At 38.5% G+C, this 25,470-nt stretch overlaps 3 protein-coding genes across 5 annotated transcripts in view; 2 read left to right on the forward strand and 1 right to left on the reverse strand.

The window, feature by feature from the left end:
- The first annotated feature begins 1,766 nt into the window (after window positions 1-1,766).
- Window positions 1,767-10,000, forward strand: LOC109201993 (uncharacterized). Of its 3 annotated transcripts, none has more exons than XM_025906838.1 (11): window positions 1,767-2,214; window positions 2,364-2,426; window positions 2,965-3,098; window positions 3,180-3,233; window positions 3,338-3,386; window positions 3,641-3,738; window positions 6,178-6,448; window positions 6,541-6,693; window positions 7,430-8,380; window positions 8,525-8,807; window positions 8,935-9,778. In XM_025906838.1, exons 1-9 carry the CDS (start codon window positions 2,070-2,072, stop codon window positions 7,726-7,728), a joined length of 1,266 nt encoding a protein of 421 aa, XP_025762623.1. In that variant the 5' UTR covers window positions 1,767-2,069; the 3' UTR covers window positions 7,729-8,380; window positions 8,525-8,807; window positions 8,935-9,778. The 3 variants fall into 3 exon arrangements, with proteins under 3 accessions (XP_025762623.1, XP_019213692.2, XP_025762622.1); XM_019358147.2 differs by having other exon boundaries at window positions 1,771-2,214; window positions 7,427-8,380; XM_025906837.1 differs by lacking the exons at window positions 1,767-2,214; window positions 2,364-2,426 and having other exon boundaries at window positions 3,022-3,098; window positions 7,427-8,380; window positions 8,935-10,000.
- Window positions 10,001-11,604: 1,604 nt separating this feature from the next.
- On the reverse strand, window positions 11,605-15,548 carry LOC100703587 (coiled-coil domain-containing protein 97). Its single transcript, XM_019358148.2, has 7 exons — window positions 15,139-15,548; window positions 14,846-15,022; window positions 13,625-13,784; window positions 13,342-13,430; window positions 13,060-13,252; window positions 12,828-12,951; window positions 11,605-11,962 (listed from the first exon to the last, which is right to left on the reverse strand). The coding sequence occupies exons 1-7, from the start codon at window positions 15,292-15,294 to the stop codon at window positions 11,839-11,841; spliced, it is 1,023 nt and encodes a 340-aa protein (XP_019213693.1). The 5' UTR covers window positions 15,295-15,548; the 3' UTR covers window positions 11,605-11,838.
- Window positions 15,549-23,873: 8,325 nt separating this feature from the next.
- LOC102081722 (MKL/myocardin-like protein 1) overlaps window positions 23,874-25,470 on the forward strand; it is a 32,628-nt gene continuing 31,031 nt past the window's right edge. Inside the window, 1 exon segment of the mRNA XM_019357443.2 lies at window positions 23,874-24,529. Coding sequence (XP_019212988.2) covers window positions 24,400-24,529 — 130 coding nt within the window. The 5' untranslated portion in view covers window positions 23,874-24,399.

Here is a 25,470-nt window from a genome sequence, read left to right on the forward strand (position 1 = left end):
TTTGTATTTCTCTTGACATCACCGACTTTTTGTTTTGTTTTTCTCAAATAAATTGGAAGTTTTTTTTCTAAATAGCTCTTGACCACTTTACTAGAAAATGTAGATTTACCAATTAGAGAATGGTCAATTCCATATTACCTGGATTATATTTATATTAAGAAATATACAACGATTGTGCAAGATTAGCATATGTTTACTCCAGAAGATGAGCCACAGTGATGCCATTGTGTTCCCCATATGCGGCTGAGCACTGACTGACTTATCCCAGCAGAAGATCATCCAGCATGTAGCATCAGATTATTTAAACCACATATTAAACTTTATGGGCTGCTGTGTACTGTCTCTAATTGGTAAATCACATTTTCTGCTATATTTAGAAAAAGCGACCACTTTATTTGAATAAATTTATAAATAAAATGCAGGTATACCGAGGAAAGTCAGATGTCCCAGTTTAACACTGGGACATGAACGCATCTTAAGTTTGCGGATGTCGGTGAAGCTGGCAGTGTGAAATGTGTCTCAAAATTATACACATTTGTAAATCATATCGTACGTGCACTTGCAACCGTTTTGAGGTTTCTCTCCATATATAAATAGCGACTGTAAATGTAAGTTTAAATCGTCTTACCTGTAAAACCTGAAGCAAATTTTGCTTCTTTTTTTTTTTTTTAATTTTCAGTAATAGAGTCCTAAGCATCCTCTGGTATTAACATCTTGATTAAAACTGTTGACGTGGGTTTCTATGTCATGAGCAGCTCCTGTAGGAATAATGTGTAGGTGGACCATAACTTTTGTCCCTATAGTGTATTTCACTTTTTACTTTTATTGTATTTACATTAAAGTAGATGTAAAGTGTTCAGTGTGTTGACAGCAGTTCGTGTCAGGTCTTCAGATTTAAATTTGCAAGAGAAAAACAAGAGGTGTGCTTTTACTTTGAAGCATTGCGAGTAATATATCAATGATGTCTGTGACAGATGAATATAACTGTTCTAAAGAAGTTAGACAAAACAAAAACAACATTTTCATACAAATTTGTCCAGACAAAATATGAAATAAATAAAGGAGAGTTACAGTGTTGTGCAAAAGTCTTGAGCCAGGACACGTCATGTGGAGATATGTCAAGTTTTCAGCTAATAGCTCTTTGTACATCAGTTGGTTTACAATTAAAAAAAATTCCTGTCAAACTGTGTTATCTTTGGCATTTTTCAGAGATTCAACTAAAGAAATTGGAAGAAATTGTATGTTTTTGTGACAGGCTGCAAGTAACAAAGTACCTAAAGATACAATTTAATACTGATTCTTCGCTAAATTATTTGTTATATACAGTGTTATTTAGACAACACTGTATATATAAGTCCCTCGAGTTAGGTGTGTTTTTAATGCTTGAATGATTCATAGGTCAGTGTTAAGGGGCCTAACAATCTAAAAAAAACATTCCTCTGAAATATTCAGGTACAAGGATGGCACTGAAAACAACTGAAAAAGCAGCTAATCCAAGCCGATCAGTTCTTTAAGTTAATTCGCAATTATATTGCACTGAGGAATTCAAATATAGTCAGATATGTTAAAAAGTAATGGAAGATTACATTTTAATATATATAAAATTTACAATATATTTTAAAAAGTCAATGGTGTTGTGCATCTTTTTGAAAAACACAAGACATATCTATCTGTCATCTATCTGATTAATTAACTGATTTGAAAGTCACAATGAGTTTTTTCAAATGAAGGCTAAACTGAAATAAAACAAAACATGAAAACTTTGTTGTCAGACCACAATGACAAAACCTCAAAATGTTAATACTGAGAACTGTTTTCAGGACCAAACTATTAGTATCGGTATGAGCTGAACTCGAGATCTGTGCGGTGGTCAGCAAACATTTTTCTTCTCTCGCACAACAACAGACGAACAAAGAATTCAACATTCAGTTGTGCTATTTCTTTTTATGATCATATCGCTTGGGTAAGGGCTCACAAATGTTGTTTCGGGTGGAAAGACCTTTTGACACAAATCAATGATTACCCTGAAATCTGTTTAGGAAGAGTATATTTTCAGTTTTGAAAAATAAATGGAGAGGAAAAGATCTGTGGAAGAGGAAGACCAAGAAGGCTGTGGATTAAGGAAAAGATGGAAGGCTGAATATAATGAACCTTCTGATGATGAAGACGAGAAGGAGGAGGAGGATCAAAAAACTTGGAGGACAGAAGGAAAACGTAAGTCCTTAGTCACGCAGCACTGAACATCTTTTTAGATTTTTGAATATGTTTCTCTAATTTTATGGCATGAAAATACATTCATATTATTTTATCATAGGGAAATTATTATTATTGTTGTTGTTGTTGTTGTTGTTGTTGTAATTTAGAGCTTTTGCCTGTAATCTGTGGAACCACAGAGGGCATCCTTGATTGTGAGAAGCTGGAACAAGGTAAGCAAATACAATTATCTGAGAAGCATAAGCACATTTCATGGAAACCATTAAACAAGAAAACACTTTATACTCTTTGAAACTGGGCCCACAAATAAAAATCATGTATATAAAAAAATGGAACTTGAGTTCAATGATCTGTAGTCATCAGTTTCTCTCCAGCTGAATGAATGCATGAATGCATGATAGATTATGCATTGGTGATTCTGAATTGCCTTCCCCCCATCTCATGAAAGCTGGGAAACCTTATTGCTCTCCATCAGTCATTTGGGAAAAGTAAATACAAACCTACATTAAAAAAAAATCTCTAAACCTTGGATTGGATTGCAGATCAGGTGCGAATGTTTTGAACATCTTTAAGAATTGAGAAAAAAATAAAGAGAAAGCATTTTCCTTTTGTTGTTCAAATCTACAATTTAAACAATGTGCACTGTTTTAAAGAGGATCAAATGTTAACTTGTCAGAAGTTAGCTTTATTTTTAAGTGTTCTTTTCTACTGTCATTTCAATTTTCCTGTGTGTTTGGATGATCAATTTAGGTAAGGCGTGTATTGAGTATGAAGGCAAATGGTGTAAGCCCTCTAGGTTTGAGACACTTGCAGGGAAAGGATCGTGTAAAAAATGGAAAGCAACTATTTTCTATGATGATCAACCTCTGGAGTATTGGATTAAGGTACTTTTTTTTTCTTTGCATTTCTATTAATCAAAGAAAATCAGATTTCACTAAATAAACTGTCAAACTAACTTTTCACAGAAACGTTACCTAAAAACTAAGGGATACAGAAAAGGAAGATCCAAGACTAGAACGGTAACTGAGCATGAGAGTACTGTAATTCTGATTTTCAAAAATGAATTAAAACAACACTGAGAATGATAATTAAAGGTCATTTTTCTTGAACCTTGAATCAAAAGGAAATACAATCATCCAACTCTGAAGAAACTGAAGATGATAATGCTGAAGGTAAAGACCAGCTTTCAAACAGTGAGGAAATGCTAGTGGAAACAGAGCAGAGAGAGAGAGGAAGCTGAAAATGCTGGGAGTGAAGAAGATGAAGAGAAACAGGCAGAGGGAGAAATAGAAGATAAGACTGTGTCTGCTGTTGCCCCTAAACATACTGACAAGAGTGTTATTTATTAAATAATGTTATTTCCTCTTGACATGTAACCATCCTAACAAAAAGTGTCTGTGTATGAAAATCACTCTTCTTTTTTCAGAGAGGACAACAAAACATACAATTTCAACAGCAATGAAACATCTATTCAGGGGGAAAGAACTAAGAATTATTCTCAAGAGATGTTTTGATGGAAGACAGGTAAATATATATATCTTTTTTTAATTTAATTTAATTTTAATACGCTTTACTGTCTGGTATTTTTGGTCCTCATGTGAATGTTAATGACATAAGATTACCCTTATTTTTCAATCAGGCCATATCATCAGGTCAGAATTTCAATGTAAAAACGTAATACTACAAATCACTGGTTACTCTACTAGTAACTATTTTAATTCCATCAAAGTTTCATTTCCTTTTTTCCTATCATTTAAACTTGATATCACCAATACAACCATAAAAAAATAATGCATTAATTGCTGAAACTTGGAAATTTTATTTATCTAAAATTACGGCTGTCAGTGTTAACGTGGATCATCACGATTAACGCGACACAAAAGTATATATATATATATATATATATATATACATATTTGGTATGGCCCACCTTTATCCTTCAACACAATTCAACTCTTAGGCAGCTTTCTTGTCATTTCTTTAAGTCGTCTTCAGGAATAGTTCTCCAGGCTTCTTGAAGGACAGTCAAAGCTTTTCTTTGGATGATGGCTGCTTTTTGTTCAGTTCTCTCTCAAGATGTACTGCTTCAATAATGTTGATGTCCGGGGTGTGTTGAGGCCAATCCATCCATTTCTATTCAGGCCTGCTTTTACTGCCCTGGCAGTGTGTTTGGGATCATTGTCATGCTGGAAAATGATCCCTTTGCCAAACAGATCCTTTTCAAACTGGTTTGGATTTCTTTAAAACAGAAGAGTAATATATAACTTGGGACCAGTGCCACTCTATACCACTCAAAATTCTAGTTTTCAGTATTTTACAGTCTTTTACCATCATACAAGATCATACAGCAATTAAAAGAAAGACTGAAAACAGCAAATGCGAGTTTTCCATTGTTTAATCTTAAACACTGGTGTGTTTTTTGGGGTGCTGAATCCAAAATGATCTCAATTTTCCCCCATCACATACAGTTTTTTTGCAAAACATAAAGAGTCTTGACCCAACAATTCGGCTCCATCTTTGGAAGGGCCTAAATCTCTGACTAGATCAATAAGCTCGCTGTGAAAAAATGGCTGGGGTCCCTCATCAACAGAAAAATCTGAGCTAGATTCATCCTGGTGAGGTAATGTGTCTCTGTCCTCAGAATCACTCCGGATATCATCTAACTTGAAGGTGGGTGTAGAACTGGTATTTCTGAGGTATGAGGCACTGGACAAATAGCTGAACTAAAATTTGAGTAAGATATGTTCTTTTTATTTTTAGTATTAAAGCCTCTTAAATCTACCGAACAGAAATAGCAATCAGTAGTGTGGTTTTGCAGTTCACACCACATCATAGGAATGCCAAAAGGAAATGAGTTTTTCTTACTCTTAAACCACCAAAAAAGATCTTCCCTACATCTTCTACACACCTTGTGAGGAGCACATGGTTTGTCTTGATTCCCAAGTTTCAACTTGAAGTAAGCAAAATAAACTTTCTTCACAAAATCACTTGTGTTCCTTTGTTAACAGTTTATTCACCACAAATAAAACAAAAGTTGTCTGGAGAAATTACACAACCTCTTGGAGCCATAATACAGAACTAAAACATGTGCATGGTCCAGATTGAATGCAGGATGTAAACTGAGTGTGGCTTATACAGCAAAGAAAATCCTGAACTTATTTAGCATGGTGAAAAATGAACAAATCTGATAGCAGGCTTGCTTACTCATTCCTAATACCAGAGAGCAAAACAAAACAGTGAGATTCCTTACCTTTCGTTATGAACAAAATAAACCTGTTGGGACATGATCATCCTATTCCTTCTGTTTTCCTTCTCTCACCCCAACCGGTTGCAGCAGATGGCCGCCCCTCCCTGAGCCTGGTTCTGCCGGAGGTTTCTTCCTGTTAAAAGGGAGTGGGAAGTGGGAAGGAAAAACTTCCCACTGTCGCCAAAGTGCTTGCTCATAGGGGTCATATGATTGTTGGGTTTTTCTCTGTACTATGAAGCGCCTTGAGGTGACTTTTGTTGTGATTTGGCGCTATATAAATAAAATTGAATTAAATTGAATTGAATCATCCGAGCTCCTCACACCGCCAAACCCACTGTACCCCCCCTTCCCCCACTGACCACCCTCAACTCCTCACATTTTCTATTTGTATTTCTCTTGAGTCTCGCTCTTAGAAATTTTAAATTACTGTAAGAAATCATTATTGGATATGTTTTTTTTTTACTCAAGTATAGAATACCAGATTTCAGTTTAAAAAGAGAAAATGTATGCTTAATTAAACTAAAAACATGAGTTTTGCAAGAAAACTGGACTTGATGGAATTTTTAAAATATTTTTCCAGATTTCAGTGAGTAAAAATCTATAAGAAACAGTCAAAAAATCTTATGCAGTTTTTTGGTTGTAGACCTGTGTTATTTTAAAATGAATATCTGGTGTTGTAAATGTAAATCTAATTTAAATGTTTAATTTTGCTTCAGGGAACAGGTGCTCGTCACTCCAAGTGGATGGACCTTCCAGAAGAGTGCAGCAGCTCAGCAAAAGTTAACACAGCCACTGCAGCAGCGACGCTCATTGCTCCCTCACACATACATGACCTATCCATCAATGGGAGTGATGGGGAAGGCAGTGAAGACCAGTTACCACAAAGCAGTGAAAGAAAAGAACAGGAAGCTTCCACATCTTTGGGAATAGTGAATGAAACTGAATCCAGTGTCTTCAGTTTGATTGAATCCAGTGCCTTAAACTCTGGTATTAAGAGAGTTTAACATTAAATAAACATTTAATAGCCACTGTGCATTTTTTCATATATTTGATTAATTGACATGTTGACTTTTGCAAAGATGCAAGGATGGAGGACAGAGAAGACGGGCATTTAACGCACTGTGGGAATGAGAAAGAACAAAACAGAGAAGATCCTCTTAATATGTCGAGGTCTGAAGTTAATGGAAATACCAGAGATGTACCAATACAAACTGTGCTGAAAGTGCTACTGAGTGAGTTCTTCAAAAAACAAAAGCAGTTGTATGTGTTTTGGCTTTCTTATTTTGTCAGTGTTTTTCTAGAAGAGATTTCTACTATCTCTTCTGAGAAAAAAGTCAGAATTCTGGGATTTAACACAGAATTCTGAGAAAAAACTCAGAATTCTGAGATTAAAGTCAGAATTCTGACCTTTTTTCTCAGAATTCTGGAAAGAAGAAAAAAAGACGTGCCCACTTTTTTTTTTTTTCCTCCGGTGGTCCTAATCCTCTTCCGTACATTCATGGCCATAATCAGTGCATGACCACAACTGGAAGTGACTTTGAACATGACATGGCTGTGGGTGCCAGTTACACCGGTTTGAATATTTCAGAAACTGCTGATATACTTGGATTTTCCCAAACAATCATCTGTAGAGTTTACAGGGAATGGTCCTAAAAAGAGAAAATATCAAGTGAGCAGCAGTTCTCTGGTGTAAAATGAGGTCAAAGAAAAATGACCAGATTGCTTTGTGCTGATAGAAACACAGTAACAGTAACTCAAATAATGACTAACTGCAACCAGGGTACACAAGAGCATCTCTGAACACCAAACCCTGAAACAGATGAACTACAATAGCAGAAGACCACACAGTTTGAGTGCTGCTAACTTGAAAACTATTTTGAGAAATTATTTGATTCTACTAATAGTAATTACAAATAATTATAAAGTGTATATACATAAATCTAATGCATTGTTATCCCTATCAAGAAGCAGAATTACAGCCTGCAGAAGAAACTGAGGGAGATATTGTTGAAGATAAGGACCAGTTTCTAAGCAGAGGGGAGCTGGCAGTAAAAAAAGAGCAGAGAGCTGAAGAGAAGGTCGGGTCTGGACATGAAAGCAAAGTTGTAAACTCAGAAGATACTGGGAATGAAGAAGAGGAAGATGAAATGGAAATGGGAGGGATGGAATCTGAAGCTGTACCCACTGTTGCCTCTAACTACACTGACCAGTGTGTTATTACAGTTTTTCTCGATTGCTTAAACACTATAACCAGGCCTCTAAACTAAAATTTCAAAACCATAAACGCTATTGGTCAAAAAGCTCACCCATTTCCCTGAACTATAAACACTATTCCCTGCTTTGACACATGACTCAAATTTGGTGAACTGGTACTGCAAAACTCTACACACAAATCCCTACATTTTACAGTGCTTACACCATGTAGTCATGTAGAAAGCACTAGCATGCAATAATGTTAACTTAAGTCAGCATAGCTTGAGCCCAATTAGCACACAATTAACCAGGTGGAAACACTAGGAGTCAAAATTTAGCACACACCAATCAGAACCTGCGATGGATAGATAAAAGGGCCAAAGTCAGCTCATTCAGGTTTGAAACAATGGATCCAAAGAGATGCAAAGGAAGAGGACGTGGTGGAGAAAGAGGACGTGGTGAAAGAGGAGGACGTGGTGGAGAAAGAGGACGTGGTGAAAGAGGAGGAGGAGGTGGTGAAGGAGGTGGAGGTGGAGAACGACGGCGACAAGGAAGGGGAAGAGCAAGGGCACGAAGACAGTCAGTCTCGGATGAAATTCGAGCCACTTTAGTTGACCATGTCCTTGTCCATGGGATGACTATGAGGGAGGCTGGGCAACGAGTACAACCAAATTTGAGTCGCTTCACTGTTGCCTCCATCATCAGAACCTTCAGGGAGGAAAACAGGTAGGTGTACTTGCAGTAAGACTGCTTTGTACAGTAACGTTTAAGTTACTGAATTTATGTGTCTTGAGTTTCAGTATGTTTCCATTATTTTCCTGTAAAATGAATGTGTGACAGTTACAGTAATGAGTGCTTCTATTTTTGTAGGACACAGAGACGACCACCTGGTGGAGGCAGGTTAAGGCTTTTGTCGGAGGAGCAAGAGAGGGAACTTGTAAACATGGTAATTGCAAATAATGTAATCCGCCTGCAAGAGATTCAAAGGAGAGTGATTGAGGATGATCATCTTTTTCGAGGCATAAATGCCATCAGCCTCTCCACAATTGACCGCATCCTCCGAAAGAATCAATTCCGGATGAAACAGGCATACCGAGTCCCTTTCGAACGAAACTCTGACAGAGTGAAAAACCAACGTGTGGAATATGTTCAGGTATGAGTTTTGATACTGTATAAGGTATTGTGTACCATCACAGCATGGCAGTTTATGCTGCCATTTCAGCACTCTTGAACTTTGGTTCAGGGTACCGATTGACTCTACTGTGTTATGTGTTTTGCAGAGAATCTTTGAGATTGAAGGACGGCCTGTTCCCCATGAAATGATCTTTGTGGATGAGGCAGGTTTTAACCTGACCAAAAGAAGGAAAAGGGGGAGGAACATAATTGGCCATCGGGCTATTGTAAATGTCCCTGGTCAGCGTGGGGGGAATGTCACTATGTGCGCAGCCATCAGCCAACGAGGGGTACTCCACCGCCATGCCGTACTAGGACCCTATAACACTATGCTTCTCCTTGCTTTTCTTGATGGTTTAAGACAACATATGTTCCAGCTGGACTACAGGGAACCAGCACAGCCAGAGCAGCCTCACTACGTTGTTGTGTGGGATAACGTCAGCTTCCATCGCGCTGCTCTGGTTCGTGACTGGTTTACCAATAACCCAAGGTTTTCTAATATCTTTCTGCCTGCATACTCCCCCTTTCTAAACCCGATAGAGGAGTTATTTTCGGCATGGCGGTGGAAAGTGTATGACCGAGAACCTTATGTCCGTGTTCACCTCCTTCAGGCCATGGAAGAGGCCTGCCTAGACATATCAGTAGATGCATGCCAGGGGTGGATCAGGCATGCAAGAGGATTTTACCCCCGCTGCCTGGCTGGGGCCAATATAGCCTGTGATGTGGATGAGATTCTCTGGCCTGACCCAGACCAAAGACAAGATGCTGTGGTGGGATAATGTTTCTGGTGTGTGTTGTACTGTATAGTACATGAATGACAATGTGCCACTGTACATACATTGGTTGCGTCTTTTGTGTTTATCATGTGACAAGGGTTTTGAAGGGGAGAACCATAAGCAACCTAATTGTTTTGGAACTATTGTTTTGAATTAATTGTACCAGTGTGCAAAACTCTGTTGTAGTGTGTGTGTTTTTGAGGGCTTGTGTTTGATGTCTGAGGGCAAAGTTCGGTTTTTCAGCAGGAGTGAATAGTTTTGGGTGTAGAGCTTCATTTTGACCTGGAAATAGGATGTTTGGGGAATTGAGTGAGATGTTATGGATTTGTGTTTACTGTTGTGCGGATATGAGGCGTAGTTTCAAGAAATGTGTTTTAGCAATCGAGAAAAACTGTAAAGGTGATATTTCCCACAATTCTCCTAATGGATAATAGTAAATACTTTATTTGTGTGTGTATTAATTTCACTTTTTGGTAACATTTTGTCTTTTGTAAAGAAGGTTCAGCAGACAGAGGAGATGGACAGTCAGCAAACTGTGAGAATGAGAAAGAACCAAAAGGAGAAGATCCTCCTAACATGCCAAAATCTGAAGTCACTGTAAAAATCAGAGATTTGGAAAGAAACACCCCAATCAAACAGCAGAATGTGGAGGAAAAACCAGAAGAGGAAATGAGTGAGTTGTTCAAAAACCGAAATCACTAGCATGATTTTTTTCTGCGTTTTTTTTTCAAGAGGAAAAAAATCCAAGTTCAAGTATTTATTTATTTTCTATTATTACTTTTAATCTTTTCATGGTCTTTTTCCCCCCCAATGTTTTCTAAATGTACAGGTCCTTCCTGTGAACCTCTGGCTGCATCAGATGAGTGTGAACATAAAGAGGTCCCCTGCTCTGGCCACAGTGTAGCTGAATTACAATCCATGAGGCCAGAGAGGAGGTAAGATGTAGCCGTCATATCATTTAGGCAAAGATTTTTAATTTATTCACAGTCTTAAAAGTTTTTTTTAACCGCATTTATTTTTGCAAAAACAGCTCTACTTGAAATAAGCCCAATATTCCTAATATTCCTCTTAAAAGTTTAATTTTTTCCACAGCTCATCTCAAGCAACTCAAACCTCTGTCGGCATTAATTTCTCGCACGTGTCAGAGGCTCTGTCGCCTGGGCCCTCAGCCAGCTGTGGTTTGAATACAACGGACCTTGATCAACTGAAGAGGGAAAAACTAAAATTGCAACTAAAGGTTTTAAAATTACAAGAAGAGTTATACACTTTGATAATAAAAGAACTTAAAAAATGAAGATTAATTCTTCTGTAAAGCTGACGTTGAAAAATTGCTGCGGTATGTCCACAAATGACAGGCGTTATTTGGAGGTTTCTTTGGTTAATTGTTACTTTTGAGAAAAGCAACAAAATCATAAAACTGTACTTTTTCTTTGCTATACTGAGTTTTCCTTTCACACTGCTGATTACCGTGTTTTACTTTGTTTTAATAATTCCACATACATCTGATATTTTCTTCTTGAAATTCTGAATAAACAACATTGATGCTTTTTATCTGTAAAATGTGCAGATGTTACAAACTGTGTTTTCTTTGGACTTTGCCCAACCTGTAATAATCATTGTAAGGAACAGCATTGTAATTAGAAGAAAAAATACATTCCTTGAATTATTTGAAGTGGCCTTGAGCAAAAGTTCTCCAGGCTTTCTTAAAGTCAGCCAACATTGGCTGCTTTTTCACTCATTTTCAGTCCAGATTTATAAATGTGTACGATGATTTGTAACTTTTGAAGACTCACTCATGTTTCAATCCACACTTAAATACAAAGCAATCTGACACGCGTACATCTAAACCTAAATAAATACTGATTATTTACGCACAATTTATTAGGTTCAGCTTCACGACTACGTGTGCAAATGTCTAAAGCTACATGTACCATCGCTCTCACTCACTCACAAAGCCTAAAACACATGTGGACAAATCACCTGATACGCACAGATCACGTCTCGTGTGTTTTGAGACAAATTTAATGCTGAAATGTATCATAATTAGTAACACAGCAAAATGCCTCGTTTGTTTCTGTTGAGTTTTGAACAAGAAAGTCATATTTAGACAAATTTTCAAAAGACCCAAAAACATGTTTATTACATCTTTTGTTTGTGTTCATGTGTCAAACTAAAATGGAAACTCTTTTTGTACATTTATATTTACAGTTCATTCAGTTATTAATAACACAGGTACTATTCTGTCATATTTTCTTCCTCCTCTTCCTCTTCTTCGTCATCATCGTCATCAAAATATTTATCCTCTGCATCTCTGTTGACAATGTCCAAGTTGTCATAGTCTGGATTCTCATCCACCTCCCTGTAACACAAACACATAAACACCTTAAGTCACTTTCAAAGCCCACAGTGTAGGATTTTTCTCATTTTCCACTTAACTTCAGAGTTTGTAACTTTTTCCCCTCCTCTGGAGTCTCTTTACTAACTTGTGTTAACATGTGTAATTTCACAACAGCTTGTACAGCACAGTCTCAATATGAAACAGAAAACAGTTGTGAAAAAGTTCAGTTGTTAGTACTGTATTTTCAGTATGGAGCACACTTTGAGCATGTGTCACACAACATGCCCAGACAAAGTGGCAAACCACAACCACAAAACTACAGATTCAAAAGAACTAGTGAGCGTTGAATTTTAGGCCAAACCGTGATCGTTTTCTAAACTTAACCCTGCAGCTTTTAATTCCTAACACCAACCAAGTTGTTTTTAGTGCCTGCACATATCCATGTAATGCATTTGGTATTGATAAAATGATTTTACATGTGGAAAGTACTGTGGAAAGAAAAATCTGTATATATGTGTCTGGACAGATGAAAAATCATGATCGAGGACACAAATGAATAAAATACAGGTAGTCTGTACCTCATGAACTGCCTTTAAACTGCGCTGAGCTGTAGCAAAAATAACTTTGGTAGATTACTGAGTTCTGTTATTCTGTGAACTGATTAATCTATGAGGAATGATCATCTCAAAGCTTTAATAACAAAACTAGTTATTTTTTTCAGCAACATTCTCAAAAAGCCTGCTTACTAATTTGAAAATCTTATATTACAAACACCTACAAACATAAACTAATAGTCTGAGGAACTTGATCTGTCAAAGGCAGCTTTAAGTTGGCTACAACGCAATGAAGAAGCCTTTGAACTGCTCCTGTGTGCTGTGTGACTGACCTATAGTTGAAATCCTTGTCTTTGCCATCTAGAAAACGCTGGTGCATCTGACTGATGAACTCCTCTCTGAGAAGAGCCTTCTCCTCCGGGGTCGGCTCCCATTCCTTCTGCTGGTCTCTGTCATCTACAGTATGAAACACAGAGCAGAATAAGAAAAGATGGAGGGAAAAGAAGAAGAAAAGAAAAAAGCCTAAATTTTAAAGTTTTTTCTTCAACCCGAACTCTGACTGACCGTAGTCGTCATCCTCCTCTTCTTCCTCCAGTGCGCCGTCTTCCTTCTCCTGCTCCTCCTGCAGACGATTTTGGATGAGTCGTTCCTGGTAGGAGTTGAGGAGCAGATTGGCAAGTCCTCCTGTACCTTGCCCCGGCTCCCCGGCTCCCCCCTGTGCACTATCCAGCATGGCCTCCTGGGAGCGTTGTAGCACCTGCAGCATTCATGAAGGTAATTAGATAAATACTCTGAAATATACAAAAATTGTAATCACATATAAAACGCAAGATAAACAGGACTCACCTCTTCATCTGTCAGGTACTGGCCAATATACTGTTCGTACAGCAGCGGCTCCCTCATTCGCATCTGTTCTTCACTGAAGTACTGGCCGTCTAGAAGAGGAGGCATGGCACAAAAAGAAACACAAAACAAAACCAGGCCGATGGCGAGTTAGAGAGAAAAGTACCTCAGTTGGCTGCAAGTACCTCAGTTGACATTATCAAAGACTAAAGCTTTTTTGCCCAATTGCTGCATGGTGGCATAATATAAAAGGCTGTATTGCATCATTAACTGCTGCTGCCCCTACCCTTCTGCAGAGCCCTGAGGGCAGCATAGCGCTGATTCCTGACTCTGGTCCTGTCGGTGCGTCCTGCAGCCCGTCTCTGTATCACCTTGCTGTAGTGCTGTGCTCGTGGGTCTGAGCTGACATGTGCAAATGCTGACAGATGCTGAGGCTTCAGGCAAGCCTAGAAATTGTAAGATTAAAAACAAAATATAATAATGGAATTCTTCACTTCTTTACCAACAGTACAATATTTAGTTAACAATGTATTTTGAAACTGGCTTTTTTGGAGATCTGTAATGTAAATGTTCCTGTCTGTAAAGAACTTTTGGGTCAGCTTCTGTTATTTAATGTGTTATTGGTAGACATAACAGTCAACACACAGTCACAGTGCATGTTTGAGGTACATCTTTTCATTTCTAAACAATAATAACAGTTTATTCAACACAATTCAGTGCTCTGCAAACTAAACTCAGAGGACAGAAGTATCAGTCGTAACACACTAGTACCAACCCAATACCAATGCCAGCACTGGTATCAAAATGATATTTAGATCGATGGGCCCACCTCTACGGTTGGGCTCAGAGGAAGATTTAGTACTTAAAAAATATATAGCTCAACAACCATCAGCCAATGCTGTACTCTCCAAAATATACAAGGAAATTGTTCTCACTGAAAGTGAAAACAAGACACACTTCTTTCACTCCTTAAGGTAAAAACAAAGCTAAGTACAGCCAGGCTAAGAAGGAGGAGATGCTAACAGCTGATGATGTGCGACCCAAATGTCAACAAACGACTCCACTGTGTCACTTGAGCACTAGCTGGTTGCACTCCATATGACAGGAAGACTAAAAGGAATGTGGGAATTACTGACACTTAAAGCAGATGGTTACAAGCTTAAGTTACAATGTTTACAAGGTTGCAAGGTTAAGTTGTTGTTGAACTGAAGCAATAAGCCGTCATTTTATACTTTTTAATTAAAAATTCCAAGGAAAGCACTAACTAGGCTACTTTTGTGTTTAAATTTGATTCATGCTCTGTCACTACTATTGTACTACAATGCTGGCACCTTGTTCCAACAGAGTAACACATTAAGTGATAAAGAGTGCCATCAATGGAAGCACGTCACTGGGAAAGAAGTTTGCCTTCATTTACTTATGAATGTCGTTGCCTCTAAGCATCTATATTGGGCGATGTTGCCCTTCACTAGCACACACACGTGTACGTTGAACTGTGGGCACATACATGGTACCTCTCCAGGAACACCAGCGGCCTGCTGCGGTACTGATGCAGCAGCTCCTCTCTGCGCTCCTGCACGGTCAGCTCAGCCTCTCCGATCTGCTGGCTCTTCACCAGAACGCCGCTCACAGCTATGGCCTCCATCATGGCATTCACACAGCTGGACTCGCTCAGGTTTATATTCTGTATGATGAGCAGAAAGCGTAAATCAGCGAGGCGTCATAATGGCAGACAGCACCTGACACTGTGGTTGAAAATATAAACGAAAAAACAAACGCTGTTGTCGCTGATTGGTTCACCTGGATGTCCTGCACCACCCGCTGGGTGTCTTCAGAGCTGCTGGAGTCACATCTCTGTCTCCGTGGCAGTATTATTTCTTCTATTTTCCTCTCGTCTTCAGTCTCACAGAAGCTTGGCTGTGTTTTAACAGGAGGGTCGATCTCTCCCCACATCATTAACCGCGGTGTCACTTAGCCACCGTCTTCCCAGCAGCTAACGATGGTCAACTAAGAAAAGCTCAGCCTACTGCCGACTTCCCCTGTTTATTTCTTTTAAACGACCAATTAATTTTTACAATTTGATGAGAAACTCTCTTTAATGGAAACCTCGCGTGTTATTTTACCTTTCACTTGTTTTGTATAACGTTTCGTCGCCATAACGGTCCGTCATTTTTGTGTGTCCCCCTTTCTCTGTGCAACCGAAAGAATTGTTCCTCCCCCACAGCCTTTTCTTTGATATGTCTTTGTCGCCACCTTGTGACAGACTTTAATGCTTATATTTTTTTCCAACAGAGAAATATTTTAGAAATAAATATCAAACATAAATTGCACATGGGTCACCTCAGCTTTATTTTTTATTCTTTTATCAATTATTGCTGACATATCATACTGTGGTGTTTAAGCGCTGTATAGTCTATTACTTGAAATCTGTGATTTCAAATAATATGTTAGGTGATATGACCAGTATTTTTCAAATATTATCAAAGGTCAGGTTCAATTGTTTTCACCTTGAGGCTCTGTGCATGGCTTCTTCTTGGCTGAAGTGCTCTTCAGCAAGGCAATGAACCCTAAACTGCTTCTGTGTGCACATAAAGGACTGTTCAGCTTCAGGGAGATAAGTGACAGGTCACAGCTGTCCTCTGTCTGAGAGCCACTCTGGAGAGTAAGAGCCTCTTCTTACTCTCCAGACTTTCAGGTGTGACTGTGAAGCATGAAAATCAAAGAGGGAAGAAAAAGATGAGGAGGTACGGCAGGATTTGGCATTCAAGGCCAGTCTTTGAAAACAAACAAACAAAGCTGCTCTTGTAATGGAAATGATGTGTCTTGTGGTCAGGGTTGGAATTACTACTGTTGTATTTTTGCATAAATGCATTTTACTCACCTTTGCTGCAACTTCTGAGGGCTGGTAGATGTACATCTTGTTGTGGTAGAACTGAGGAACAGAATATTAATTTACCTTAACACTAAATGTGTACTATGCCATTTCTCCAACTAGTAATACTAAGCAAAAATAATAAAAATAACTAAAATCAAGGTCGATTGCTGCTGCTGTTTGGGTTAAGAATGAACATTCGTTTTTTTATTGGTGAACACTATGATATAATGCTTGCAGAGTTTTTCCTCTGTGTTTCTCTAACACTTCCTGTGAAATTCATTTAAAATAAACTGTTGTATAATTTGAAGTGCACCTCCAACTTTAACCCATTGGTGGTGCTGGAGTTCTTGAGCCATGGGCATAAAACTTGGTGGAAAGTATCAGAGGGTTATCCTCAACCAGATTTCAAAATATTTTAACATACAGTTTTCAGATCAACCATAGACTTCAATGGCAGGAGAAGAGAAGGGAGATGATTAAAGAAAAAGAATAAGCGTGGATAATGTTTAACCCATTCTCTAGCCCTCAGGACACAGCTGACGGTTCTCTTGTTTTGTTTTGGTGTTTCAGAGGTGTTACAGTGAGCTCACAGTAATCTGATACAGCTGTTCAAATGACTGTACTATTTAGACAGGAGTATGCTGCGGACCCCTTTTCAAAATGGCACGTCTCCACCCGCTGGACAGCAGAAGTACTACAACTCTCCTTTCTGCAAGATAGAAACAAATACAAATCTATGGTGTCTGGTTAATGAACACAGTCCTATCTGTTCTCTCCAGACAAGTGTTACTCTGTATCAAGTCCCGTTTTTAAAGCTCTAAATAACAGCACATGTATGTGTGTGTCTGTAATCCCAGCACCTGTGATAAAGAGGTCCTGCATATATTGATGTGGCCAGCTGGTCCTGCTATTTAAACCCATGGCAGAGACTAAAGAAGTTTAGAGGAAAGAGAGATGTAATATCAGAGGAGGAGTGGGGGAGATATGAGGGCTGAGTGTTGACAGAGGAAAAGGGTTAAACTTAGGGGCCAAGAAAAGAGCAAATCATTTAAAAGGAGACTAAAATCAGCTAAATATATAGAGTCAAATAAACATTTTTAAGCCTTAAATTGAAATTCTCTGGTGAAAATATGACTTTTATCAAAATTATTTCATCATATCGATCTTTATTTACAGCACTATAGATGCATGTGTTATGCGTTAGGATGGTTTGTTAGAGAAAAGTGAAAGAAATGAGGTGAAATAGACCATCCACACAACCTTAAAAAACAAATCACAAAAAATTGTGTGCTGACTAAAATATGGAAAGTAAACCGGTGAGCATAAAATGTTCGGAACCCAAAGTGCAGTTTTCACTGTGACAAAACTGTCAAAGCAAGGTCCCATTGTTGTGAATAATTTGCAAGAAAACTGAGTCTCTAATTCATTCTGTTTGCTTTCCATGCAGACTTCAGTTTGACTGACACGTGAATCAATAGTTAATAACTGTATTTTGGTTTTGCAGTCAATTATTTCTCAGGGGGGCCCAAAGGGAGAGAAAGAAAGATACAGGTAAATGTGCCAAAAATGGATACCACTGAGTCAACAGCTAATTAAAAATGTAATTGCTCAGTTACTTTGTTACAGGAGACAATGGAGTCTTTTTTTGGAAAGCAGAAATAAATAGAAGGCAGATGTGGTTATGGTACAGTCATAATAACATAACAGTACCACCAGGGGGAAGAGCAGCAGTCTGGATGATGAAAATGTAAGAGAGGTTAATTTATGTGCGTAGTATAGTTTAGGTTTCAAAGATGAAATAGACTAGACCTGGTTTTATTTTTTGATCCATTTAAAGAGTTTGTGTGACATGATGATGAAATATTAGACTTGAAATAAATAAACAGCATCCATCGACTAGCTACCTGGATACATATTCTTTTGTGTACTGCAGCCTTTAATTTCCTGTATTCATTCGAGGTCTGTCAGTAGTATTGAGTCAGCTTCTAAATGAACGCACAAGGTGACTCATTAGATTACTGAGACCACTTCTAGGCAATGACTTTTGACATCTGGTCTTATAATTTCCTCTTTGTGACACAGCAGAGAATCATTTTAATAGATCTGTGTACAACAGATATTGATGAACACATTGTGTCTGACAGTGACAGAGAGCGGAGGGGAGAAGGTGGCCCAGTAATTACAACTGCGCTGGTTGTAAGCAGCGTTTGGTTTATTTATTACTTATTTGAACTTCCGCTTTGTTATTTTAGGATCTTTACCTTATAACATAAAGCGCCTTGAGGCTGCAATACTGCTCAGCATGCAGAAACAGTCATCTGAGACTAGACGGTAAACATAACAGAGCACTGAGCAGCTACAGAGTTGGGTAAAAAACAGGCCAGAAAGAAAGGAAATATCACCAGGTGACCAAAAACGTATCTACAAATGAACTAACTTCTGACTATGTCACAATGTTAAATGATACCTTTGAACCATCTAATGAAAAAGGTTATCACAGTTTGCTTCCACATGCGCAGGACCCAATAACAAGTTGTTGCAGATTTTAAAGGTCAGTGGAGTTGTGACTTTTTCCTCAACTTTTTGTTAAGAGAAATTTATTTTTCATTGTACATGCCAGCTAAAATCCTTTTATCTATGCCTTTACATTTGCCTTTACAGGTGATGCACACAGTACTGTGCACAAGTTATGAGCTCCCCTCATTTCTTTATATTTTGCTTCCGAGGAGTGCTCTGTATAGTTCTCCAGGCTTTTTTAAGATCTTCTGTTCGCTGCTTTTTTCATCCATTTTAAGGCCAGTCTTTGTACCTGACCATTTTCAGGGAAGCATAAAATAAGCCTCTAATTCAAGAGATGATCCAAGGTTGTGTTTAAATGTAGCAAAGCATTTTATTTAATTTATTAAAAAATGCCAAAGATAAGACAGTTTGACAGGCATTTACCTTGTTGCTATTTTTCCACCAGTAAGGTAATTCCCAAAGTGCTATAAGCATAAGCATCTCAACATGATGTGCAGTTTATCCTTAAAAGATTTGAGGAAACTGGATAAGTGGAGAGAAAAAGAAGGAGGAGCAGCCCCAAAAGAAAACTATCTGCAGCTGATGAACAATATCTGAAAGTCACAGAGAAGGAAAAAATCTGACACAGGACCTGACAGATGCATCTGAATGCCTTACTGATCCACCTACTGTTCACCAAAGCCTCATCAGAAATGGTCTCAGTAGAAGGTTGGCTGTCAAGAAGCCATTATTATGGAATGGAAACAGAGAGGAAAGGCTGAGGCATGCCACATTAGTGAAGAACTTGAAATCAGTGGCAACAGGTCTGATGGAGTGAAGAATCACCGTGCAATACTATCTGGAAAGCATCTGATGGCAATACCTTCATTTTTCATCATGACAATGATCCCAAACACCCTCTGAATGGATACCTGGATAGAAAAACACACAATGGAACACTATTGTCTATTCCTCGACACAAAGTTTGACCACCCATGACAATAGTGAGGTCATCATCTGGCCTCCTAAGAGCCCAGACCTCAACATTTTTGAAGCAGCCTGGGATCATCTTGAGAGAGAAGTGAACAAAGGCAGCCAACATCTAAAGAAGAGCTTTGAATGTCCTTCACCAGGTCTGAAGAACTATTCCTGAACACTACTTTAAGAAATTTTAAGAAAGCTGCCAAAGAGAGTTCAGGCAATGTTGAAGAATAAAGGTGGTCAAACCAATTGTTGAAGAGCTTATTACAATTGTACAGCAATGTTTTTGCCTTGTGTACTGTATTTCCATATGTGTTTGCATAGTTTTCAATAATTCACCTATTTTCCATTTTCCCAGCTAAATCTAAATAAATTAGACATGACTCAAGCGTTATGCATAGCATGGAGTTTCATTACTGTCCTTCACAGCAGTCCTTCAGACAGATATCTCCCATGTTATTATGCTGCCTGAGTTGGCACAAGGATGAAGGTAACAGCTTTTTAGTTGAGTGAGCTAATGTTTTGTTCCTGTCAAATGCTGTAAAGCAGCACCAGAACTGAGACTTCCATAATAGTGCTTTGTTATACAGCACTTACCAATATACTTTCAGATCCCCACAGCAATACATTTACGACATATTGAGAATCTTCACCAGCACAATATATCAATGTCTGATCAATTTTGAGATTTGGGAGATTTCTGGCACAACTTCAACTACTTCGAAAGTTCTTGGAGTATCGACTAAAATCTAAAGAGGTGCAATCTCCAGTGACAATTTTAACATTTCAGCTTGTGGGTTTCATAAAGCTCATTATAAGCTATTATAGAAAAAAATAGGTTAAATGTAGAGTTAAAAACTAAACAATTAATCATAGCTGTCTGACATACAGATCACAAATGAGACATTATTGGATAATATGTTTATGTGGTTTAAAGACAGTCATGCTTCCCTGGCAATAGATAGAATCCTGGGTGACACCATATTTGATCAATGAACTGGAGAAGTGCAATTTTTATGACAACCCCAATGAGGCCACAAGCTAAGGTCAGTCAAACAATAAACTTGTTATATATACTTTAAGTATTGCTGAAGCTTTATTCTCTTTAATTTGGCCAATTGTTTATACTTTTCACCAAACCTTTTTCTTCAAATCACCCAGGCACCCTCAAATACCACTCTTATGTCTATGAGGCCCAATGGAGATTTGAAAATCTGTCACTAAAAAATTCATCCTGGTTGTTCCTTTGTTCAAATGGTCAAGAACTCTGACTTCTTCAAGCACTACTCTGAGAACTGTTATGTTTATTAATGTTTTCTAATCGACTGATTATCATCTGCAATTATCTGGAACAACAAGAGATAGTCTTCTGTGTGGGAGATTTACAATTCTCTTTGCTGGCTTTCATCTCAGTGTTTATAACTGATATGAGGACACGCACTTTAAAAAGTTTGTGACTAACTCAGATATAAAACAATGTAAACATATTTTAAAGTCTTAATCTTGCACTTACATTGCTTATACAGATATATTAGTGATGTGCAGAGTTGAACACCTTGCACATGTAGATAGACTCTTTGTGACAGGAAACAACTGCACACACAAAACACACAAGCACATGCAGCAGAGCAGGATTAGCCCTGGCAGCATTTTGGTTGGAGCCTTATCCGAAGTAATGGTGGATGAGAGTCTTGATTCATTTTCCCCTCTCCTGTCACACTGAGGAGTTCTTTGCCTGGGGACAACACTTCTCACATAATAACACCCTCAGTATCAAGAACACACAGGGGAGTCATCCTGCACGTTTAACACAAATATGCAGATTCTCACTAGTGATGATCTTATCATTTACAAATCCACATGCTTTATCATGTGTTTTCATCTTCAGCTTGCTCTTTGTTTGTGAAGCACAGGCAATAATATATATATATATATATATATATATTTACATAATGCAAACATGACAAGTACCATCGGCTCCTTGTAATGCTAACTGACAGATGAGAATAGAGCGCTTAGTTTTTTCACCTTGAAAGGGCTCTCTTTTAATGTCATGTCATATTAGTTGATGTCACCTGGGACAGGGCGTTAATAATGGAGATGAATGGAACTGTCAGTGGAAGGGAACAGGTGTTTTATACTGACACACAGGCACGGAGAGGAGGAGACAGTCGCGCTGAAGGAAAGTGATAAAGGCAACATGAATGGCTGCAGGCAGGTATACTGTATACACTTTAATGAGGCACTGGGAGAAAACAGATCATCTTGTGAAAGAGATACGCAGCTACGTATTTTCCAAGAAGAGTGTACCTCTACACTCTTCTGCTAAATGTCAAAACCAGAACTGAAGACCCTTCAGTTCACTAGATGGAAATACAAAATTGGTTAAAAAAATCCACTAGAAACTAGCATTTTTTTTGGCATATTTTGGCAGCAATATTGGAAACAAATACAATGTACTTTAACCTACTTTGATGCTCCATATTTTCTTTTTGGTTTTGCTCTGTAGTTCATTTGTGTGAAAATTTCACGTGGACTTGCTCTTTGTGTTTAGTCATCCTCTGAAGCGGTAGTGGTCCAACAGGGCAAGCAGGGCAAACAGTGCTTGTCCAGTGAAATCCAAACCAGAAATTTCAATAAGGAGAAATTCATTGGAAAAAAATGACTAGATTTATTGAAGTACAAAGTTTCTATCATATTATAATAATATAATTATATCCTATTTGGCAACTGGACTCTATGCTGATGTAGCAAAGCAGAGCAGAGCAGGAAGCGAGTGAAGACCTGTGCAGTCTAGATGCATGTGGTAGTAGAAATGGAACAAGTGGAAGATTGATCTCTGATTGATGCAGTGGAGATGGGGAAGAGTTGAAGAAGAAGAATTAAGTTTGACAGCATGGGAAGGAAGTGATTAAAAGAATAAAGCCCAAATAGCTGGGGATACAGGCAGGCAAGATCTTTGTTGTTGAAAGTATGCACAAGTTTATCAATTTGAAAGTTCAAGCTTGTCAAGCTGAGAGGACAGCAGGTTTTTCTGGTTGTTGCACATGTGCATTGCAGATAAATCTCTCGTCTTTGACGGGAAATTTATGGAACACTAGTGAACTAGACAAGCTACTGTTTGCTTTGCTTTCACTGCAGTGAGATCAGTTGCTAACAGAGCCAGTGTTAGCAAGTAAATGTGTTATCATCAAAGCCTGGATGATAAAGATGGGACATCAAATGCAAATCTGCTCTTCTGCAAAAGTCATCACATGCCATGGCTCTGGCTGTAGCTTGAGCAAAAGCCACATAAACAGCTTGTCCTCACTTGATTTTAAAGCAGTTTATAGATGAAAAGCTGCCCTTTTTCTTCTCCTCCTCCTCCTTTTGTGATAGCTATTATAGTTTTGCATTTTTTAATTTCTGTTTATTTTTATTTAATTTTACATTTTCAGTGCAGTTTAGTTTAAAGCCTAGGTTATACTCTGTTGTGGACACAGACATGGACCTCTGATAGTGGAATAGACATTCTTTTTATACTTCTTTGACATCCACTCCAGGTCTGCCGTCTGGGGACCGTGTCTAGTTGGTGCCCAAAAACAGGCAGGTGCACGAACATCCGCACGAACCATCATGCTAACCATCTGATAATGACCCTAGCAGACTCACAGACATGGAAAGCATAATCCCTGCTTAGTTCATTTTTATGATTCAAAAATGTATTACATGTAATAGTCATTAGTCATTTTCTAGGGTGTAGTTTATAGTTTAGTTTAGTTTCAAAGTAAACATTATCTTTTAAGTGAATTTATTCGCATTATCAAAGGTGAGGGTTTGGTATCTTTCCATGATTACTTTTCGATTTTTGGTTACCGTCCTAATCAAAACTCCAAATAAACTCTGTCAATCATTGCGAGCAGAAAAAGAGGAAATAAAAGTCAGACAGCTGGACAGAAAGACAAAAAAATAAAATAAAAATAAAACTGACAAAAAATGATGATGGGCACATGGAGTGGCAGCAGCTGTTGAGATGTTGGATGTATCACTGACACCACACTGAGCTCAGATCAGAAGTGCAAAGTGAGAGGAATTTGGTGAGGAGAACGCGTGTGCGTGTATTTGCGTTCGGATGCGCCTGCTTGTGTCTATCAACGGCCGAGTGACTGAGTACAGCAACAGCTGTGACAGACCTCTCGAGCACAGCTTCACTGATATACGACACACATGAAGGCATGCACACACGACTTAGTCCTGTAGCAACAGCAAACCCAGGAGACGCTCTTCTAAAGCACAGTATTAGAGTTTGTATAGTTTGCATTCATCTGCTTTCTCTTTTTTTTAAACTCTATTAAGGATTTTCTTCTAGACACTCTCTCTTTTGTTTTTACTGAATCTAATCAAGGAGATCTTCAAAAGAAGTGGTTGGAAATGGCTGTTTTGATGAGAACAAATCTCTTTTGATCATGACTGACACCAGAAATGTTGCAGATTTCTTCTTCTTTCACTTTTCTCTACTTTAAAGGATATTCCTTCATTTCAGTCACAACAATGGTCTCCCAGAGCTCGACTGTTTAAGCGGATTGCTTTGTTTTGGGAGGATTTCAAGGCTGCAGAAATCCAGCACCTGGACTAAACTGATGTCCACCATTGGCTGTTCGTTTCCATTGTGGTGTTTTTGTGGATGACTCACTCAGGGGTAATTTTCCAGTTTGCTAACGCTCGCCATGCTGGAGCACCTTCCATGTGTCCGGATTGACCCTGCCCCTTTCAGGCCTCAGCCAATCAGATGCAACATGGATAAGCGAGATATGCGTTTTGAGTTAGAGCGCCAGGCCTGTCAAAGTCTCAGACAAGGTGGGAAACCTGTTTCTAGCCACGTTTCCAGTTCACATACAGCACATGAACATTTTTAGAGCTGCACTCACACAACACATGAGCATCTGAAAATGTGTGTAGCTCAGTTTGATTGTATTAGAAGTTTGTTTTGAGTAAATATAAAGCAATTTTGTGAAAATTTTGTGTAAAAGTGTAGGCTTTCCCATTAAAGAATAGAGGTTTAGTTTCTGAGGTGTTAATGGGATCAAATATTCTGCAAGTGGCTTGGTTACAGTTGGGGCACAGCCAGCCTGGGCACAGCACACGTTGCCTTGAGCAGATGAACCGAGCAACCTGTTGGCTGGAGGTCCCTGGGCCTTGAACCAAAGTATCTGGACAGAGAGGAGTGTGGACCAATTTAGACAAGGACAAACTCCAAGAGGCTTTAGTTTCTTTTCATCAAAAATTTAAAGGCATGTTATGGCGCATTACCACGGTTTCAGTTATTGAAAAATATCCAATAACTAATAAATAGCAGAATGACAGCTGCAGCTATGCCTAGCAGAGACTGCCTATGTATCCTTTCACCACATCGCTTCTCACGTTTTCCCATCAGACCAAGTGTGCACAAGCTTTTAAGCTGTCCTTACACTTTATGTACTTGTGTGCGTGTTGGCGGTTTACAGTAATGTTCCTCTTAATTCACATGGCTGTCTAGAGGGATTGGGTTTCGAGTGGTTACAGCATGGTCGGAAATAGAAAACTTGTGAGGCGGGGGAGAGAGGGGGGACACAGAGGCAGACCACAGGTTAGGGGCAGACAAGAGAATCTGAACTGTCCACTACATCGTGTTTACCATATAGAAGACTCCTTAGGAAAAAAGAAAGGACAGATGGATAAATACACACTGTAACTGACACTCTCGCCACAACTTTGAAATAGAAAAGATGGTCCACAAATCCATGCAGATTTTATTTAAT

Source organism: Oreochromis niloticus, linkage group LG4 (assembly GCF_001858045.2).
Source record: "Oreochromis niloticus isolate F11D_XX linkage group LG4, O_niloticus_UMD_NMBU, whole genome shotgun sequence".
NCBI classification, from domain to species: Eukaryota; Metazoa; Chordata; class Actinopteri; order Cichliformes; family Cichlidae; genus Oreochromis; species Oreochromis niloticus.

Coding starts and splice junctions, on each gene's coding strand:
- LOC109201993 (XM_025906837.1), top strand. CDS start 8,061: ATGGATCCAAAGAGATGCAAAGGAAGAGGACGTGGTGGAGAAAGAGGA. Junction 8,381..8,524: donor ACCTTCAGGGAGGAAAACAG/GTAGGTGTACTT, acceptor CTATTTTTGTAG/GACACAGAGACGACCACCTG. Junction 8,808..8,934: donor AACGTGTGGAATATGTTCAG/GTATGAGTTTTG, acceptor TGTGTTTTGCAG/AGAATCTTTGAGATTGAAGG.
- LOC100703587 (XM_019358148.2), bottom strand. CDS start 15,294: ATGATGTGGGGAGAGATCGACCCTCCTGTTAAAACACAGCCAAGCTTC. Junction 13,431..13,624: donor CCTCAGGGCTCTGCAGAAGG/GTAGGGGCAGCA, acceptor CTCCTCTTCTAG/ACGGCCAGTACTTCAGTGAA. Junction 13,253..13,341: donor AGTACCTGACAGATGAAGAG/GTGAGTCCTGTT, acceptor TGAATGCTGCAG/GTGCTACAACGCTCCCAGGA.